Source organism: Carcharhinus amblyrhynchos, chromosome 27, assembly GCF_965287045.1.
Source record: "Carcharhinus amblyrhynchos chromosome 27, sCarAmb.v2.hapA, whole genome shotgun sequence".
NCBI lineage: Eukaryota > Metazoa > Chordata > Chondrichthyes > Carcharhiniformes > Carcharhinidae > Carcharhinus > Carcharhinus amblyrhynchos.
The window spans coordinates 8,776,350-8,798,991 of record NC_137350.1 but is presented as its reverse complement, the minus strand read 5'-3'; the positions used below and the strand labels follow the sequence as shown (position 1 = coordinate 8,798,991).

Sequence of the window (22,642 nt, the reverse complement as noted above, 5' to 3'; positions counted from 1 at the left end):
CACTCATTCGTCATGAGGATGTCTAGTTTTCGGTTGCTAGATCTGCTACTAAATCTGTCCCATTTTGCACAATGCTAGTACTGCACAACATAATGGATCGTAACCTCAAAGGCTGTGCAGTGGTGACTCCTGCCTGCGACATGTAGATTAGTGAGAACAAAAACAAAATGAAAATGGATTTTTCCCACTTGTCAGTTCCCTCATCACTTGTTGTAGACTCAATCTAGCAGTTATGTCATATGAACATAGAAATTAGAAGTATAAGCCACTCAATTCCTCAAGCCTGCTCCACAAGTCAATAGGATCATGGCTGATCTAGTTGCAACTTCAACCCCACAATCCCCGAGAACCTTTATGTAATCACAGAACTCAGCCAGCTCTGTCAGTAGTGCCATACGTGGTGCTTCTCCCTATGTCCCATCAACTGAGGAAGAAGTAGGATGGAGAGTTGGGGGCACTCCAAGTGCTGATTAGCAAGAGGTTTCCTTGACTTAACACATTGTGACTTCATTGGGTCCAATGACAATATCAAGGACTTATAGGGCAACTCCCCCCTGAAAGCATACTGCAGTGCCACCAGCTCTGGTAGGTCTGTCATGTCAGTGAAACATGACTTACCTATTACTTCTCATTGGAAGTGGTCACTGCTTGGCACTTGTGTGGTGTGAATGTAATTTGCTGCTGTCAGTCCAAGCCTGAATATCATCCAGATCTTGTTGCGTTTGGGCAGGTACTACTTTGGTATCGACACAGTCACAGATGGTTCTGAACATTGCACAATCATCAGTGAGCATCTCTACTTCTGACCTTATGATGGAAGGAAAGTCATCGATGAAACAACTGAACATCGTTGGGCCTATCACACTACTGTGAGGAACTCCTGCAGTGATGTCCTGGAACTGAGATGATTGACTGCCAACCTTCACAACCATCTTCCTTTGTGTTAGGCATGAACCAACCAGCAAGGGTTTTCCCCTGTTCCAATGACCAGTTTTACTAGGGCTCCTTGACTGATTGATCAAATGCTGGTTAAATGTCTGTCTCACCTCACCTCTGGCATTCAGCTTTTGCCCTGTTGGAACCAAGACTGCAATGAGGTCAGGAATTGGGTGAACCTGGCAGGGCCCAAACTGAGTTTCAGTGAGCATTAGTTGGAATTGGTGTACATTTATATTTATGCAAAAACTTTACTGAATTTACCAAAAGGTACAAATTGAAAACAACAGCTCCATGACCCAAAGTTATATCGTAAAATGTGGTTAAATATTACTTAGGGAGCTAGCTGCAGGTGTCGTTAGCTGATGAATGCTTAATAGTACAGTAGAAAACAAAAGGCAACATTTTCATCTAATCAGCGTGCAACTACTATAACAAAAATGATTTATGAAACTAGAAAAGGCTAAAAAAACTCAGATCTGGTTACATCTGTGGAGACAGAATTAATGTCGAGTCCGCATGACTCTTCAGACTTGAAGAAGGATGGAAACATAGGTCATTAATGCTGTTGAAAAGTGAGGGTGGAACAAAATAAGTCAGGAGTAGGTTGGAGATCAGGAGAGATTAAATGACAAAAAGCTGTCATGAACAGGTAATGATAGTATTAAAGATGGTGTTAATAGCAACAAAGATTAGACTGGTCTGAAAGCAAGAGCAAAATGTGTTAATAAAAGAACAAGGGTCAGCAGTTTCTGAATGGAAAACATGAAAACAAGGTACAGACTGGCACGTAGGGGAGGTGGGAAAGAACTGGTGGGAGAGGAAAAAAAAATCAAAATGGAAGACAGAGTTCACCCTCAGCGGTTGTTGAACTCATTGTAAAATGCCTAATCGGAAGACAAGGTGCTGTTACTCCAGTTTGCATTTGGCTTCACTGGAACATTGCAGCAGGCCAAGGGTAGAAAGGCAAGGATGAGAGCATGAAGGTGAACTGAAATGGCACAGGACAGGAAGCTCAAGATCACGCTTGTGGACAGAGTGAAGGTGTTCTGCAAAGCGGTCACCCAGTTTGCATTTAATCTCCCCAATGACAAAAATTAGCTAACTAGTAAAATACACAGACACAAAAGAGAACCTAAAGGGATGCTATCTTCTGATACATATGGGTGCTACAAACCATTCTAGCAATCAAAGTGATCTTAATTTCAGAAGCAATCCACTAGAAATTAACCATCAATACTTGACAAATATTGAAACAGCCAATATTTCTGTAGTAATGTCATGAAAGTTAAGAGATTGAAATTAATTTCAAGATGGATCCCAGACCTATTGTATAAAAGTAAAATGGAGACTGTTTCATTCATAAATACTTGCAATTACCTGAACTCTGGAGAAAGGCTCAATCACTCGGATAAGATTCTGCTCCAATAAGTTGTCATACAGCTTTGCCAGATGTGTGGTGATAATTGGATCATCCCGTAGTTCTGCTTGGAAATCTGTTAAAGCCTGAACACAAGGACAGAACTGTAATTCACAGGATAACCCAAACTTAACCAAATTGAAGTAATGCTCATGTGGTTGATGAGTTTGTTTTACAGGACTAAATTTAACAAGATAAACCTGACAAAAATCCCCAGGTCAACTATTCTAAAATAACAAGCATTTGCATTTAACCTGTGGCTGTTTGCCACCATTCTTAGCTAAAGATGATTTTTTGCACCAGTGGCAGTTAATAAAGGAACTGTTCCAATTGAAGATGCCCAGCCAAATGCCTCTCTTTCATATTGTTACCTTGATGTATAGCAAGAACAAGGAGATCTGCTATGGTTCAATTGGCACCAATCTTGACCAAGTTAGAAAGTTATGGTTCAACTCCCATTCCAGGAGCACAAAAACCTAGACTGATTCTAGTGTCATATTGAAAAGCACTGCACTGTCAGAGACTTTATCTTTTGATAGAGCTATTAAACTGAGGCCCTGTCAATGCTCATCAATGAGCACCAAAGATTCCACGGGCCTAGTTCAATAAAGAGGGGGTTATTCCTGGTGTTCTGGCCAATCAACACCAAAAATAAATGATAACATTGCTATTTCTGGGAACTTGTTGGGAGCAAACTAACTGCTTTGTTTTCGACATTACATAGTGCCTACGCATTGCAAAAGTCCTTAATTGGCTGCAAAATGCTTTGTGACGCTCTGTGGTTGTGAAAGATGCCACTTAAATTCTTTAATAGAAAATTCACCAAGTCTGAGTGAATTCCCAGCCAGTTTGAATTTAGAATTTTGGTTTCAAAAGGACATGTTAATCCCACTATCAAGTCACATAATATCAATATTAATCCTTTAATCACTGGGGCAACCAACAGTTCATAAACACACCACTGAACCCTTAGTTTTCTTCTGATCTAAACATGTTACTTTGAATTGTTTGCAAGTGTCTTGACAAACAATGTGAAAATTGTTCAAAGATGCATATTCTGATATAAATCTCATTTAAATACGTTACTTTGCTTCAAGCTGGGTGTGACATTAATGAATATCAAGGGAAATACCATAAGATAAATAACCTTTAAGAGCAACTGCAACTCAGTGATGTAATAAACTTTTGCTAACATCTAGGTGAACAAACTTGAGGGGTGTAAACTGCTACAAGTTTACAAACATGTATTATCACCAGCTATTCTCAGTACATGGTGATATTTTTGAGGACAAAACTCCCAGTGGAACACTTCCTGTGTTGTGAAATAGTCGGCCAAAATCTCATTCCTTATATGGATAATTTTCTCTAAATGGACAACATTCACTTCAATCCCTTTTGCCCCCTCTTCCCACTTTATCCCCACATCCCTTTAAATATAATCAATAATTTTAATATATGCAATGATTGAGCTTCTACAGCCATCTGAGGTAGAAAATCCCGAAGGTTTTCAACCCGAGTAAAAATATTTCTCCTCATCTTGGTCCTAAGTGGTTTCCTCCTTGTATAGAAATTGTGCCCCTGGTTCTAGATCCCTAGCCAGGAGAAACATCTTACTTGCATCTACCTTGTCTATCCCTTCTAGGGTGGCACAGTAGTTAGCACTGCTGCTTCACAGCTCCAGGGACCTGGTTCGATTCCCAGCTCGGGTCACTGTCTGTGTGGAGTTTGCACGTTCTCATCTCTGCGTGGGTTTCCTCCGGTGCTCCGGTTTCCTCCCACAGTCCAAAGATGTGTGGGTTAGGTTGACTGGCCATGCTAAGATTGCCCCTTAGTGTCCTGGGATGCGTAAGTTAGATTGATTAGTGGGCAAGTGTGTAGGGGTATGAGGATACGGCCTACGTGAGATTGTGGTCGGTGCAGACTCGATGGGCTGAAGGGCCTGTTTCTGCACTGTAGGGTTCTATGTTCTACTATTTTGTAGGTTTCAATACAATCACCTCTCATCTTGACAGACCTAGTTTCCTCCATCTTTTGTTATAGGACAGATCTGCCAATTCTAGTAAAGTCTGGTGAACCTTTGTTGTAATCTCCTAAGGCAATAATACCCTACGATAAGGGGACCAAAACTACGAAGTACTCCAGGTCCAGTCTAAACAAGGTTCTATACAACTTAAGACATCGCTATTCCTGTATTTAAATCCTCTTTCGACAAAGGCTAACATATATTAGCCTTTCACTGAGGCTTTGAAACCTTTCCTCCACAAACAGGTTAAATTTACTTCTATTTTTTGTGCAATGAGAAGTCAAACATGGTACCAGCTAACACTGTTACTTAGAACTTCATGGCCCAGCAAAGATTGGCTCTGCAATCAGCGAAGAGTGAAATTTCTCATTAACTTCAATACAGTTTCACGATAGCTTACCTTCTCAAAATCAGCCAGCGATCGATTCTTGCTTGCTCGGGCCACACATTTTAGTGAATCGGTCTTAAAATAAATCAAGAAGTAACTGTTAACAGAGGCAAAATTACTAGTTGCAGTTGGAGTCCACTACAATCACCATTTAAACATACTAGCGGCACAGAAGAATAGCAAAGCCTATTTTATCACATACTCATGTTTTATCTAAGCTTTATACCATTTCACTCCAAACTTTCAACAAAAGCCAATAAAAAAAGTCCAATTTAGAGTGCATGTTAGGGCCAAAAGAGGACAGTAGATTGATAATTTACTATAACTGCCAGGTCAATACCAATATTGCTCTATCCATAGCTCTATTTTGTGCTTTTTGATCATGTTTTTCAGTTAATTAGTGAGGCATTGTTAAAGTTGATGCTTTTTTCGATCTGTTAAAATTTACCTTCTCAGTTATACGTCACTATCTGCATGGCTCAATATGCTTCAAGCTGAAACACAAACTCTATGGAAAGACAATAATTCAGCCAAATGCTGGGCTCAAATCCTTTTCCTTCACAATCTTTCATGAATGTTACAAATTTCAAAAAGTGACATCATATGGTCACTAATCATGCAATAGGCAAACGTGTGATCAGTGGTGGAACCATGCCATAAAGAGCAAGACGACTGTAGATTTGTTCCTTAACGTCCAAACATCAAACAATCTTAGTTAGCACGGTACCAGTGCTACAATTGATAGTCCTAGGTTTTCTGATTCTGACTAGAAGTATATGCATATCAGAAGGTGTATGCCCTTTACAGCTGAACATCTGCTAAGTTCAAATTGCAAAACTTTTGGGTGAGATACCAGAGATATGCCGGTATTAAGGATAGCTTCAGGAGACAAGAAAAATTGATGAAAAAATTAAATTGTGCTAGACCACTAACACACCAGAGATCCAGACCTGGAGAAGGTGAGAAAATAATTCAGAATCTTAATTGGGAAGAGGATGAAATTACCAATGACTTGGCCTCTCATCTGTTTCTTTCCCACATACTGTTCATATCTTTTGTAAACTAGCCAAATAGAAAGGTTCCTTAGTAAATGCGTCAATAACTCCATCTTGCTTCCTTCAAATATAGTCTAGGGCTACCCATTAAAGGTAACCCATATTATGATCATAAATCTCTCCTGAAAGGCCCAGCCCTGTCAATTGTAATACAACGTGGAGATGTAATATGCACATGGAAATGGATGTCAGATCAACTCTGGGTCGTGACTGCACGGATGACAAGATCTTCCAGTAACCCATGGTCCATTTACACGTGAACAGATTACACTTCCCCACAATGCAACATACTATGCCATATTTCAGAACATAATGGGAAAGAAACAAATGCATACACCAAGTAAATTGAGAGCAAAAGATCCAAAACCATCTGTCAGTAACAGACAAAATCTATGCTAAGAAAATATTCATTACGCTTTCTTCTCACCTTCCCCTTTTCCCCAAAAATTAAATAACGTTTAATTTTTTATTACCTGTCTGCCAGCATATCGGAGTGCAAGCTTCCCACTCACCAATGCCTGCACATCTTCTGGTCTGAAAAAAAAACACATTGAAAATTGTTAGGTGACCCACTTTTCTTCAAATATTGAAATACAATTTGCTAAAGCACACCCTTGATCAAGCTTCACCCTAGTCTTTTCCCGCCCCAACACAAGGCAATGCAAAGGCATTGCCATCACAATGGAACAATGCATCTCTGAAATACCACATACTTAGGTTATTGTGGACATCAGCTTAAAGGTGTTCTGCAGCATTAGTTTCATAAGTATTTTCAAAACCACAAATTTTGATCTTTATTAAGTACAGTCAAAAGAAAAGGAGACTGTGCTAAGGTCTTCACCAGCATCAAGAAATTCTATGAAATATACATTGGACACCTAAACTCATATCACAAAATCCCTACAGTGCTGAAGGAGGCTGTTTGGCCCATCGAGCACTAACAACAATCCCACTAACTCCATATATTTCCCCTGCTAATCATCCTGACACTAAGGGGCAATTTACCAAGGCCAATCTACCTAGCTGCACATTTTTGCGATTGTGGGGACAGCACTTGGAAGAAACCCACACAGACATGGGGAGAATACGCAGACTCTGCACAGTCACCTGAATCCAGAATGTGAGGCAGCAGAGCTAACCACTGTGTTGCCCTTCATCACAGTGTCAGCATTATTCTAAAGTTACCTTCAAAATCAGTTTGACCTCCAAGTCTTCACATTATGTATTTTTTTTACCCCCAACACGTGTTCAGTGTTTTCCTGCCAGTAATATGGTGCACAAACCTGAGCTGACATTCATTAAGATCATGGCTGGCTGTTCACTTCAACCCCACCTTCCTACAATTGCCACATCCCTCAATTGCCTTCGAACCCGGCACAAGCAATTTTGAGCAAAAGCTTTCAAACTTACGTATTTAACATAATTTTGCAGAGTAGCATATATTTCAATGCTGTGATAGCTTTGGGACTATCAATAGAATCATATCCTTCAAACGCCTCGTAAAAATAGGAGTAAGCAGTCTTCCAGTCCTTCTCTTCAGCAGCATGAATAATACCTGGAAGCAACAATCTCAGGTTAACAAAACTAATTTCAGCCAGGTTTAGAGGAAGGCTATTTTCTTGCCTGGATCAACTATTTCCCCATTGTACACCTCCAGCTGGCAAATAGACATTGGGCACCTCCACTCGGACAGTATTTTAATTAGTATTAGGTTAAACTGTTCTGAACCAATGACAGCAGGAATACCTTAAAAGATTCTCAAAAGGCTCAATGACTTAATTGGGAGTGGTGGTCGAGGGCACCCTGAGATTTGGCAGCTCTGGAGAGTGTAGACTTTCTGCTAAGAATGATTAGACAACATCTACTGTTCTGATTAACTAACAGCATTTCATTCATCTACTTCAACTGGTACAATGACTGAAAGAAAAACACTGATATCAACATCAGCATGAATCCAACTCTCTATTCTACTTGGGACGGATAGGCAGGAGTGTCTATTGCCGCAGGACATGCTCTATGGTCTCAGGCTGCCTCAGTTAAATTCCCTTCAAGGGATCTTAGCTGATCAGTGGTTGGTCTGACCAATGGGGACAGCTGGGGAATTAGTTTTCAGCATATTACTTACTGGCCTTTAAAATTAATGGGAAACTATCAAACTAGTTTCATTGCAAATGATTCTCAGTTGGACAGTTGATAAAATGGCACTTTTGCTACAGCTTTTATATTTACCAGCAGTAATGACCAGGGATCCATTCAAAGGCACCAATACTCGTCCTTGTCTTCTTGTAGAAGTCTAGGTGCCTGCAACAGCAGTTTTAATACTGCTGCAGGAAATATGTATATTACTTGAAATAATACCTGTTGAAATTACCTGGTTTTACTCACCAAAGTCTGTTGCTAATTCCATCTATCAGGTTTATCTGACCTCTGATTTTAAACTAGCTTGTCCCACATTGTCTCTACAGGCCATGCATTTCAAGGCTTAATTATCTTGACCTAGCATGTAACCACTTCAAAGTAGGAGAAAATCCCACATCCATTTTGGCTGTTCCTCCAGTTCCAAGTCCATCAATTCCTAATTTCATTTTTCTCTCTCTTTTTCCTCTTTATCCTTCTCACCACTATGCCTCTCCTCTTTTCTCTATCCTTGGGTACTCTATCTTCACAATTCCTCAGCACTCATCTATTCTTCTGCTGCCATCACAAACTTGGTTCTCTTGCCATTGTCCAATAGACCCACTGAAGCATTGGTTACTGCCTTCCAACAAGCGTACCCCATTTAATGCATACCTCTCTCTCTGCATTTATCCCTGCTAAGGTCTAATCTTGCCCAACTCCTTTCAGCCTCCCTCATTGCTCCCATCGCTACTTCTATGGAATCTGCCAACAGATTGATTATTATCTCTGCACCTCATTCCAGAGCATCCATTTACTTGTGAACAAGATCCTTACCATCCATGAAGTTGTGAATGATCACATTGATAACACGGCCTTGACGGAGACATAGTTGAGCTAAATGGAAGGAAAAGTCCCACTGTGATGCATTAAAAAGGATTACATGTTTTATTTGTATTCCATACCTGATTGCATATCAAGTGCAGCCTGTAGTTTGGGTGGGCAATAAATTGCATTTGCAGTTGTCCGTGCTGAGGTGAGGGCAGCTCGTGCTTTTGGCAAGTTACTCAGAGCATGATATGTTTTACTCTCCAACAGCTGAACTTCCACCAAAAGTGCCTTGTCATCCATTTTCTTCAGCTCACGAAGCAACTGTGATCCTGAAAAACATTTGGAAATTTAACTTTGTTTATAAAAAGATGAGCTCCAAGTCTGTATCAAATAGGATTTTAGCAATGGTGTAATAATTCTCATGACTAAACCAAAGCACTCAAGTATTTTTGAAATATATCGTCAGTTTGAAACAATACTAATCCTATTGGTGACAAAGTCAAATTAAGAAAAGTTGAGATTTTACCTTTAAACCATTTCCCATTTATCTAACTAAATTGTCACAGTTTCTGACTCAGTGAAGGATAATCAACACCACGCATTTATTTAGTTCCCATAACATTGGGAAATGAAAGTCAGTGCTGCGCAGGAGGAAAAGGAAGACACTGAACCTCTTTGGGAGAGGGTTATAAAAGATGACAAAAATCAGCCTAAACCGTGGCCCAAAAACCATGTAAGGGACAATTATTCATCCTATAAAATCCCAATTTTCTGGTTGCCAAATTTCTTCTGATTAGTTTGGCTTTTTAAACTTGGCAGGTAGGCAGTTATCTGTGAATGTTGTGCCCTGATTATGGATTTGGGCACAATTAGGGAACAGTTCCTTTCTAACAAAGGCTTGTACATTATTCTAATCAGTCAGCTTCATGAAAGATTGGAGGGGGAAGAAATGGACAAGGGTCATGGGGAGGATAATGTAATGGAGGCAGGCAGCACGAAAGAGCAGCAGGCGAGTGACCAAAGGTTGTGGTACGGAGCTATGAGGTTGAGCAGGGAGTACCATTTCATTGTCTCCTTGTTTGGGTACTGCAGGAACATAGTTCTTTTGAGAAGGATTTACAAAAAAAAATCATCCACGAGAGATCAGGAAATTGGCAGAAAACTTCAACTTGAATATTAAATCTAATTAAGTGTAGAAACTTCAAAAATCTGCATTTAATGAACACTATCACAAAAACGAAAGAGAAAATAGGAGGCAGCCATTTGGCCCTCAGAGCCTGTTCCACCATTCATTATCATCCAACTCAGTAACCTCTTCTCACTTTCCACCCACCCCCATACCTTTTGATCTGTTTAACCCCCAAGAGTTAGATCTAACTCCTTCTTGGAAACATACAATGTTTTGGCCTAAACTTTTTTGTGGTAAAAATTCCACAGGCTTACTTGAAGACATTTCTCCTCATCTCAGTGGCCCTGGAATCCCTTTCCATCAAGAACATCCTTCCTGTATCAACCCCGTCTACTCATGTTAGAATTTTATAGATTTCTAGGAGATCCTCCCCACTTCATTCTTTAAAACCCTAGTAAATACAATCCTAACCAACTCAATCCTCTCCTCATAGGTCAGTCCCACCATCTCAAGAATCAATCAGTCTCGTAAGTTTTCATAGCACTCGTTGTATGGCAAAGACATCCTCCTTCAGATAGGGAGACCAAAACTGCACACAATATTCCAGGTGTGGTCTCACCGAGGACCTGTATAATTACAGCAAGACACTCCCGTTTCTGTACTTGAATCCTCTCACTATGAAGGCCAACATACCATTTACTGACTTCACTGCCTGCTGCACTTGCACGCCTACTTTCAACAATTGGTGTGCAAGGCCACCCAGATCTCATCGCCCATTCCCCTCTCTCGAACTAGAGCCAGATAATGTGTCTTCCTGTTTTTGCTACCCAAATGGATAACTTCACATTTATCCACATTATACTGCATCTGCCATGCATTTGCCAACTCAATTCGTCTAAATCACATTGAAGCATCTCTGCATCCTCTGCACAGCTCACCCTCCCATCCAATCTTGCATCATTTGCAAATTTGGAGATATTACATTTAGTTCCATCCAAATCATTTATGTTGTGAATAGCTGGTTCCTAACACTCATCCCTGCAGTACCCCATTTGTCACTGCCTGCCATTTGGAAAATACCCATTTATTCTTACTCTTTGTTTACTGTCTGCCAACCAGTTTTCTATCCATCTCTTTCATGAGACTTTGTCAAAAACCCTCGAAGTTCATAAGAACATAAGAAATAGGAGCAGGAGTAGGCCATCTAGCCCCTCGAGCCTGCCCCGCCATTCAATAAGATCATGGCTGATCTGAAGTGGATCAGTTCCACATTCCTGCCCTCTCCCCATAACCCGTAATCCCCTTGCCTATCAAAAACCTATCAACCCGCGTCTTAAAAATACTGAGCGAGGCAGCCTCCACCACTTCAACAGGCAGAGAATTCCAGGGATTCACCACCCTTTGAGTGAAGAAGTTCCTCCTCAACTCCGTTCTAAACCGCACCCCCCCCCCCCCCTTTTATCTTGAGGCTGTGCCCTCTAGTCCTACTGTCCTTACTGAGCAGGAAGAGCCTCTCCACCTCTATCCTATCCATCCCATTCAACATCTTATACGTCTCAGTGAGATCTCCCCTCATTCTTCTAAACTCTAACAAGTACAAGCCTAGTTTATTCAGCCTCTCCTCACAGTTCAACTCCGGAATCAGCCTAGTAAGCCTCCTCTGCATTCCCTCCAAGGCCAAAATATCCTTGCATAAGTGCGGCGACTAAAACTGCACACAGTACTCCAGCTGCGGCCTCACCAGTGCCCTACACAGCTGCAGCAAGACCCCCCTACTTTTATATTCAATCCCCCTCGCTTTGAAGGCCAGCATCCCATTCGCCTTCCTGACCCTCTGCTGGCTGGGTTTTTGCGACTCATGCACAAGGACCCCGAGGTCCCTCTGCACCGTCGCATGCTGCAGTTTTTTGCCACGTAAGGAATAGTCCTTCCTACCATTATTCCTACCAAAGTGGACAACCTCACATTTGCCAACATTAAATTCCATTTGCCAGTTCCTGGCCCATTCGCCCAGCCTATCTAGATCCTATAGATTCAAATAAACCACATCCACTGGCTCCCCTTTGTCAACTCTACCAATTAAATCCTAAAAAAATTCCAGCAGATTTGTCAAGCATGATTTCCCTTTCATAATCCATTTTGACTCTGCTTAATCCTGTCACTGTTTTCCAAGTGCTCTCAACGACCGACCTCAGGTGTATTTGTCTATAATTCCCTATTTTCTCTCTATCCCCACTTTTTAAATAGAGAGATTACATTAGATACCTTTCAATCTGTAGCAACTGTTCAAAGAGTGTATAAAATCTGGGATGACCATCAATGCATACACTATTACAAGGGCCACTTCTTTGGTGTGGATTAGTAGCCCTGGGGATTTATTGTCCTTCAATTTCCCCAACACCATTCCTCTACTGATACCGATTTTCTTCAGCTTCTCCCTCACTAAAGACTGGGTTCCCAACATTTCTGATATGTTATTTGATCCTCGTTTGTGAAGGTAGAACCAATGTATTTAGTTGGTCAGCTATTTCTTTGTTACCCATTGTGAATTCACCTGTTTCTGACTGTAAAGGGACCTATATTTGTTTTTGCCAGTCCTTTGCTTTTCAATCAGTTTTTATGTTCCCTGCAAGCTTATCCCTTTCTTAATCAATTCCCTTTGTCCATCTTTGCTGAATTCTAAACTACTCCAAATTCTCTGGTCTGTTTTTTCTGAACAATTTCTATGCCTCTTCCTTCTTTGAACTGCTTCAGTTTAGCATGAGCATCATTTGGCAGGAATGGCAAAAGTTTTTATTGAATATTTCTAAAATTTATCATTGCTATCATCAAATATGATTCAGGATTATAGTTTTATGAATAGCTGCAGACAAATTGGGACAGTTTGGATTGTATCTATATGGACTATTCTGGCTTGAAAATTTTACAAAATTCTTGAGATATCACTGGATTAAAATACATTGCAATATTAAGATATACAATATAACTAACACCAAGTTAATAACATAAGGATAGTCTCATGAGTTGAGATTCTTAATGTCAGATTCCAGGACCACAAAATATTTAACTTTAAACACCAAGTGCATCAAAATGTTTCAATCGAATACATACAGTAACCCAAGAATAACCCAGTGAGCCTCTCAAGTCTGTTTTTCATTATACTGTTAGATCATGGCTCATCCATACTTTTAACTTAACTCCAACTTCACTCTACCCAGGATATCTTTCCCCAACATTTTCATCTTAAATCTCAACTAGTCAAGCATTGGGAGCTTTTTGGGTGCAGTGTTCCAGACATCTAAGTAGTTTATGTGTGCACGCGCATACATGCGCATGCTGGTGTGTGCGCGTTTCCACAGTGCTCAAAAGACTGCATAACTGGAGAAACCTTTTCAGAATGGCCAGTCACCATCATCTGAAATAACACGAAGTATGATTTACAATGCTGATGTGAATTTCAATTTGAGCCAAATTTTTTTTTACAATTAAGATCTAAGTGATTCAAAGTTTGACTTACATTGCATCACCTGTCACAAGACTATTCACTTTCCAGTCTCAGCTTTAAACCTTATTTCCCCTCTACAACTATTGTCCAGGTCACCTCTAGGAGAAGACAGGAGCTGACAAAACCAGTTGCAATCAGTAAAAAGCATCTCCTACATTAATTCTGCTCTTTCAGAAAACCCAGTTTAACAGGATAACAGGAATATTGTTATCACCCAATGTTTACAGGTGCATATTTCCAGCCAAAGCCACAGTAAAGTGATCAAGAGCAAAAATTTTGAAATAGGGTCACTAAGCACAACTCTGTCGCGATACAATAACTTAACAGATGAGAGACAGAACCAGAGACTTGTCTAAACATATGCTTGGCCAGTTATTGACTAAATCTAAACAGCCATCATGGGAAACCCTTTAAAAATAGGGTCAAAAGTCATTCTCTGGTCCAAATACAAGTGGATGAACTGATCTTAGGCCTCACCTATTGTCTCACTTACTACATTGCTGAGAAGTGGAGGTGCACACCTCTTCAATACCCAACTACCCCTCTCACTCACTTCAGCCATACTTTGTGCCTCCAGCAGAACACCTCAAACCTTTCAAGAACAGACAAGAAAATTCAGACAAAAACATCACAGTGTATAAACATGGTGCTGTATCTCTTGACACTAAACACTAGGTCACTAAATTGCAAAAAAAAGCAGAAAATATGAAATTACTGATTAGCAATGGTATCTGGCTGCTGGGCATAGGTTGAAAACAATTGTGCAAAGCATAAAAAAATGGAAATCCAAGTTGGTTTCAAGCTCAAAAAGACATGGTTTCACATATGGACAGAATAACGGCAAACTCCTGTCCACTAAAAACTTGGACAATGAACATGTGTGCTAATGAATAAAATAATCTAACACCCATTCTGTTAACCACTCAATTTTGTGGGATATGCATCTTTGGTATGGCCTTTGAAGTGTCTCTCCAAGATACAGTAAAGTTGCTAAATAAATGCCAGTCTCGAAATATTTTCAAACTATAAAAACAAAAGCTGAAAATTTGAAACAGTGAAAATTCAGTGTACCTGTGCCAACATATATCCTGTAACTAAATCCAATTATACTTTAGTGTACTGGCCTCTAGTGGACCGTCAGGGATGTGTAAGCCAAAATTTGTAGAGCCCTGACCCCTGGTGGAATTTGTATGTTGTACACTGAAAAGAACCAATGGCTTAGAGCAAGTTACACAAAGCATAACCAAAATGGTCCAGGAGAAATGCCTTAAAATATTTTGTGAAGTGCACTGAAAGGGACTGAATATTCCATAAACTAAGATACAAAATCAACACACTGGTCTTATTTTAAACTGAGGCCAGAAATATTTCTGTTTCAGCATGGTAACAGCACTTAAGTGTGCTTCATGAAGTTCTTAGAGATGCATATCAGATGTAATAAAGACCCTATAAAAAAAACACTTCTTTCTGAACTTCAACAAAAATATGGACATTCAGATCATTTTGAAACTGATTTCAGAACAAACAAAGCAGCTCAGGATATAAATAAGTCAATACAAGACTCAAACTTACTTCAAATTGTGATTTAATTTATGCGTTCAGTTAGAAATACCTTGGCATTAAATCAATTTCAGTATAGTTTTCCCAGAGAGCAGTGTTTAGATCATCTGATTGCACTACCTAATTGAGCATTTTTAAATAGCTGACTAATCAGTCACCATAAGAGCCACCCCAAAACAGCTAAAACAAAAATCATACATTTCCCAAACTAAAAGGTACACAGCTTAAAGCAATCACAGATTTCAAACCAATGACAAAATGCAGCACTTAGACCAGCAGTATTCAATCTGTGTGCTAATTCATTACCACCATCACCGTAGATGTACAAGAGAGTGAAAGATGAGGAAATTCTTGTATTCTAATTTACTTTAAAGTAAGTTTGGATTGAAGTTTAGAACACAAGCCACCCACAACATACTGACTGCCACAATGATCACAGCTCCCAGGCTAGCTACCCAATAGATGAAAGGCAGTATCAATAGTTACCTAATTGCAATGCCTCCTGGTACCTCTTAGTGTCAAAGTACAGAGAAACCAAGCGAGCCTGTATAGGAAATATTAAAATAGTTAAATGTACGTATTTCAACTGAAGTTTGAACTCAAGTCATTAAAGTGCAAAACTTTTGGAAGTACAGTAAAAATACTTTTAAAAGTATTTAAAAAATCCTTTAGCTCCTTTGCCAAATTTCCATATCTTTAAATCTTTTAAGGTCTGAGTGTGACTATATCTAGCTGACAGTCATCCTAACATCTAAAAACATCAATGTAACAAAATTATTCTGAGGTGCAGTTGCATTGTGAAAAAACAGTTTAATGATTTGAATTAGACTGATGAAAAGTAGACTAGTGAAACAAGAAAAAGTTCTGCAACAGCAGGGCAGTTGAATTATTTCCTCGTTTCCTTTTTTGCACTCAGAGTCAAGATTTGAGCCCTACTAAAATCAGGAGAAATGCAGTGTTTTGCTGCTTTACATTTTCTTTGCTATCACCAATTATTTTTGATAACCAAGTAAGTTTTTCAGCAAGTTAATAAGGAGCAAATCATCATGGAAAGTGCAGAGTGTAAGGAACTACTATGGATAAAATCTAAAAATCATGTATTTAAAAGTGGTGATTACTGTTTAAATGTGCACATCAGCAGAGCTTGTATGATGACAAGTGGAAGATTTTAAAATATGCTCATTAAATTGTATCTTTAAGCCAATTAACTACCCTCAGCACCAGGATCAAGCAGTTGGCTGCAAGCAGTAATTATTAGCTAGAACAGACTACACTAGCTAGTGCTCCTGCACTCCAATCAATCTCTGGTAAGTTGAAGTTGATCTTTAAAAAAATGCACAATATACAAAATAAATTTGATATTGGTGAAACATAAAATGCCAACATTAAAAAAAATTACAATAGCTGTGGCAGCAAAATTCTGCTCACTGATGTTATAAAAACCATGGAAGTCAGTATTTGCATCAGTCTACATATCAATAACCTTATCAAGGACAAACGTTTTGTTGAAGTGTCAACATATAATTTGCAGGTTATTAATCAGAACTGAAATGTGCATGCCCAAACTGATAAGAGGTGTTTCTGATTTTAACAAGAACCAAATTTGACTCTTTATAGACACAATCATACTTCCTTCATGCTCAACAGTAAGGGCCATGCTCAAGTCACTAGTTTTTTTTTACACACGCATACCTGGTATTGTACTGATTCATACTGCTCAAGTAAAAATCTGACATGGATTGTCTTCTGACCTTGTTCTGAAAGCTTCAGCATTACTGCTCTTTGCAATACAAATTGATAGATATAAATAAGCCTTCCCTCTAATCAATAACACAGACAATACAACAGCTTAGGGTGTCTTACAGAATACTGCATGTACAGTTCTTCCTTGGGCACAAAACTAAAACGTACACTTCACTCACCAACAATGCCAAATCTATACAGGTATGTATGTGGTAACCCCATTAGAGTTTATGGGATTTCATTGTGTTGCACTGGCGAGACCACATCTGTATTGGTCTTTCATAAGGAAAGATGTAAATGCAATAGCAGTTCAGGGGAAATTGACTAGATTAATAACTGGAATGGGTGGCTTGTCTGAAGAGAAAAAGGTTGGACAGGCTAGGTTTGCATCTGCTTAAGTTTAGAAGACTATGAAGCAACTTGATTGAAACAAAACCCTGAGAAGACTTGACAGTGTAATAAGAACTCAGGGTCAAGGTTTAAAAATTAGGGGTCTCCCATTTATGATAGAGATGAGGATTTTTTTTTCCTCTCAGGAGGGTCAAGAGATTTTGAAATTTTCTTCCTCAAAAGTTGGTTGAGGCAGAGTCCTTGAAATCTTTAAGGCAGAGGGAAATGGATTGCTGATAAGCAAGTGGGTGAAAGGTTATTGGGGTAGGGAGGACTGTGAAGTTGAGGTTAAAAATCAGACCAGCCATGACTGAGTGGCCTACTCCAGCTCCTAATTCATATGCAATGCAAGTGACAAGCTACATGTGTCCAAGAACAAAGTAAATTTATCACAATCATTGAATGGTTACAACAGAGGCAGCGGCCATTTGGCTCATCCTTCCTGTGCTCTCTCTCAGCAAGAGTAACTCAGTTGGTCCCACTTTTTCTACATAACCCTGCAAATTCTCTCCAGAAGCTTATTTAATTCCTTTTTGAAAGCTACAACTGAATTTGCCTCCTTCAGATTCAGGAAGTGCATCCCTACTTTTAAACACTCGGGCGGAATTTTTCAGTCCCATCCATCACAGGAATCGTAGCGGGTGTGACATGGACCAGACAGAAGTCCACTGACCTCAGGCAGGATTTTCCGTTCTTGGGCCGAGCATGGCTGGAAAATCTCACCCTCAGTGTGAAATTGTTTCACCTCAAGTCACGTTTCTTTTGCTAACCATCTTAAATTGATGTCCTTCGATTCTTGGACTTGCCATCAATGGAAATATTTTCTATCTGGTCTGTCCAGTCCCCTCAAGAATTTTAATACCTCTATCAAATCTCTATTTAAGCTCATCTTGTCTGAGAACAACTCAGCTTTGCTAATCTAACTGAAATTTCTCATTTCTGAAACCATTCTTGTACATCTTCTTTGCAGCATCTCCAAAGCTGTCACGTCAGTCCAAAGATGGAATGCCAAGAATTGAACACAAGACTCTATTTCAGGCTGAAACAAGTTTGTATCAAGGTTCGTCACAACCTCTGCCTTTGTATTCTATATTGTATTTGTAAAGTTCAGCATCTTGTACAGCTTTTAACTATTTTCACAACCAGTACTTTCACTTTCAACCATCTGTGCACATATACCCCCAGGTGGCTCTAGTTCTACCCACCATTACACATTTTTCATCACTTCGCTTTTTTCTGTGCTAAATTTCATCTGCCATTTGCATACTCCTTCCACCAGTTTACTGGTGCTCTCTTCCACTTGAAGTCTAACTCTTTCTTCTCCACGGTGAACATATCCAACTTTTGTCTCATCTGGAAATTTTGGAACTGTGCATCGTACATCCAAGTCTAGATCATTAGTGAAAAACTTGTGTAGATGTGGCGTGCAGATCTCTTCAAACTGATGTTTCATAGCCTCTGACATGTTCTAACAGCTACAGTATTTCTACGACTGCTTCAATTTTTTTGGTCAATGGTAACCCACCAACAATTGTGATGGGGGATTCAGCAAAGGTAATGCTGTTGAACAGCAAGAGCAAATGGCAAGATTCTCTCAAAGATTGCCTTGGACCTGTGTAGTTATGAATATTACAATACTTATCAGCCCATGCCTGAATGCCATCCAGATCTTGTTGCATGCTGACCGTCTGATTCAGTGGTGAGGAGATTCAGGAGTGTGGTTGTCAAGGACAATCACTGTCAGCTTACCTTTTAAGTTCAACTCTTTGATGCATATTTGAGCCAAGGTTGTAAGAGTGACCCAGGTGGAACCCAAACTGAACATCAGTGAGCAGGATGTTGCTAAATAAGAGCCACTTGATATTGATTCCTTCCATTATTTGGCTGATAAAGAGTAGATTGATGGGACAAGAATTAAGGTAAATTCACGTGATATTGGGTAATTTGATAAAGTGGATTCAAAATTGATTCAGTTGTAGAAGACAGAGGGTGATGACAGAAGGCTACTTTAGTGACTAGAAGCCAGTGTCCAGGGGATACCATAGGGATGTGTGTTGGATCCCCTATTATTCATTATTTATATAAATGACATTGATGATTACATGGGGGATAGGATTAGTAAATTTGCCGATAACAAAAAGCTTGGAAAGATGGTTAACAATGAGATAGATTGGCTTGGGCTACAAGATGATATAGACTGAATGATCAAATGGGGAGGTAAGTAGCTGATGGAATTTAACCCTGAAAAAGGGTGAGCTGATATACTTTGAAAGGAGTAATTTGACAAGAAAGTACTGAAAGAAGAGTAGGATACTAGGAAGTTTTGTGGAACAAGAGGACCTTGGTGTGTTTGAAATACGCACAGATTATAAAAATACGGAAGTTATGTTGGAGTCGTATAGAAGTTGAGGCCACAGCTACAGTGGTGTATGCAGTTTTGGTTGCCACATATAGAAAGGATGTGACTGCACTGGAGCGGGTGAAGAGGCTGTTTACCAGGACACTGCCTGGGATGGAATATTTTAAGTTATGAACAGAGGTTGCATAGGCTTAGGTTGTTTACATTGGAACAGAGAAGACTGAGCGGCGACCTCATCAAGGTGTACAAGATTACGAAAGACATGGACAGAGCTGGATAAAGAGCAACTGTTCCCCTTAGGGAACATAGGTTCAAGATGAAGGGCAGAAGATTTGGGGAGGGAGGGATTGTGAGGGAATTTTTTTTTTAAAACTCAGATGGTGGTGACAGTCTGGAATGCGCTGCCTGGGAAGGTTACCTCACATTCTTTAAAAAGTATCTGGATAAGTACTTGGCATCATAACATCCAGGGTTATGGGCCAAGTATCCGGCAGATGAGGCTAGGTGGGAGTTCAGATGTTTCTAATGGGTCGAGGGGCCTCTTCTTTTGTCCTACATCTTGTGGACAGAACAAACCAGGACAAATGTTCCACATTGCTGGTAAATGTCAATTTTGTAACTGTACTCTAAGACAACATGATTAAAGCTAATTTTGGATAAGTCTTCAGTACCGCAGTCCCAATGTTATCAGGATCCATAATCTTTGCTGAATCCGGTACCTTTCAACCATTTCGTATCATTGAATGAATTGGATTGGCTGAAGACTGATATGATGGTGGACACCTTAGGAGCAGGTAACGATGCATCATTTCAGTTAAATGTAGATGGTTCCAAGTATTTCAGCCTTGTTTTTTTGCACTGACATGTTGGAATCCCTCATTACTGAAGATATTGATCTCTGTGCAGTCTCTCCCTCTAGTTGTTTAATTGCCCATTATACTTTAAATTTTATGAGCTGTGATCATCGCTAGCAAGCATTGGTACCACTGAGTAGCTAACTAAGTAATTCCAGAGGCCAGTTAAGAAGTCACTCATAGGTCAGACAGGGGAACCATGACAGGTTTCCTTCCCTAAAGGCCATTCATGAACCAGATGGGCTTTTCTGACAATCAATTATGGTTTCATGGTCACCATTGCTGAGATTCATTTTTAATTCCAGGTTTTATGAACTGAATTAGATTCCAACTGTCATTATGGGATTTGAACCCGTATCCCCAGAGCACTAGTCTGGGTTTTTGGGTTGACTCCAGTGACATTTATGATTGCTGTAGCAGGATTGCATAACTTTGGTCTGATTCGCTGGCTGTGGGGTCACTTAGCTCTGTCTAAGTTTAAGTTTATTTATTATCACAAGTATGCTTACATTAGCACTGCAATGAAGTTACTGTGAAAATCCCCCAGTCACTACTCTGGCTTCTTTTCAGGGAGAATTTAGCATGACTAATACATCTAACCAGACTGTGGGAGAAAACAGGAGCACCAGCAAGAAATCCAGACAGTCATAGGGAGAACAGGCAAACTCCACATTCATTCATCCAAGCCAGCAATTGAACCCGGATCCCTGACAGAGGAAGCAGTGCTAACCACTGCGCCACCGTGCCACCCATTACATGCTGATTCTGTTGCGGTATCTTATTTCCAGGCATACCGATTGATGTACCTGATACGCTTTCCTGTACTCTTCATTGAGCCGGGGTTCATTCCCAAGCTTAATAATGGTAGAGCGACATATATGCCAGGACCATGAGATTACACACTGTGGTTGATTACAACTCTGTCGCTATTACTGATGGCCCCAGCAGCTTTATGGGAGTCCAATTTTGAACCGCTCCGTCATTTAGCACAGTAACAGTACCACACAAAACAACGAAGTCTGCCCACAATGTACTGCGTCTTTGCAAGGAGCAAGTGATGGTCATTTCAACCAATACTGCCAAGGACAGATGCAGCTGCGATCGGTGAATTTATGAGGATGAGGACAAGGACAAGTAGGCTTTTCCCTCTCGTTAGTTGTCTCACCCCTTACTACTGGCCCAATCTGGCAGATATGGCCTTCAGGGCTGGATTAGCTCAATCAGTGCTGCTACTCAGGATATACCTGGTGATGATGGCAAAAGGAATCTTGAATATTGATTGTAAGGTTTGATTCAGTGAATCAGACAGTTTGAAACACAGCTCTACTAAATTTGGCACAAATCCCCAGAAGTTAGTGGGGAATTTTGCAGTGTCAGTAGGGCAGTCAATGCCTTTGGAGTTTCTAGTGCAGAGATTGATACAGGGTGATTCATCAGGTTTTGTCTGCAGTGGCTTGCATATTTTCTGAATACAGACTTAGATTTTTTTACTGTCATATTCAACATCAATTTCTTAGATGATATAAATAATAATTCCAATCATCTCATTTTAATGAGATTAGTTTTAGTTCAGATATTAATTAATGCAATTTAAACGTCCTCAGCTGCCATGGTGGGATTTGAGCACAGCCCCAGAGAATTAGTTTGTATCTCTAGCGTAGTGACCATTTACTACCCTTAATTGTAAAAGCTGATGGGAGTCAACTGAACATCCACAGGACAAAGTCACAACAACTAGTTTACAACTGATTCATACACTTGAGCTATCTGAACAAAATGTGTTTGTATCAGAAGAACAACATCCTACTGATTTAACTAAATGCAGAGATGCCAGCATTGCACTGGGGTAAACACAATAAGAAGTCTCTCAACACCAGGTTAAAGTCCAACAAGTTTATTTGATAGTAAACCCACAAGCTTTCAGAACGCTGTTCCTTCGTCAGGCGAGTGGAAAGTTCTGATCAGAGAAGGGTATACGACTTTAATCTGGTGTTGAGAGTCTTCTTACTGAGCTAAATGCAACAGAGATGGGTTTTGTCTGCAGTAGCTTATACATTTTGAACTAAATAATGACCATGATAGTAATCAAACTATGCTAGTATAAACATAATTCTAATGCAATACCTCCTATAAAATAATCCATGGATAAATATCTACTAACAACAACTACTTTGTAGAGTTTCAGAGAGTATTTTCTTGCAACAAGAACAGTCCTTGGTTTGTCTACAGATGCTGGGTTTTGTTCCATTTTCTATCAAGGATAAGCCTAAGCAAAATATGCTGACAAACAACCACATTGTCCCCTCAGCTGACACACAATAAGTACATCTTGAT

General features: G+C 39.9%; 1 protein-coding gene across 1 annotated transcript in view; it reads right to left on the bottom strand.

Moving 5' to 3' along the window:
* Window positions 1-22,642, bottom strand: part of LOC145359343 (26S proteasome non-ATPase regulatory subunit 11) — a 77,120-nt gene that overhangs the window by 20,299 nt on the left and 34,179 nt on the right. Inside the window, exons 5-10 of the mRNA XM_080213947.1 lie at window positions 15,449-15,506; window positions 8,903-9,097; window positions 7,233-7,377; window positions 6,296-6,356; window positions 4,780-4,842; window positions 2,317-2,442 (exon numbers count right to left, since the gene is read on the bottom strand). Coding sequence (XP_080070073.1) covers window positions 2,317-2,442; window positions 4,780-4,842; window positions 6,296-6,356; window positions 7,233-7,377; window positions 8,903-9,097; window positions 15,449-15,506 — 648 coding nt within the window. The remainder of the gene's footprint in view (window positions 1-2,316; window positions 2,443-4,779; window positions 4,843-6,295; window positions 6,357-7,232; window positions 7,378-8,902; window positions 9,098-15,448; window positions 15,507-22,642) is intronic.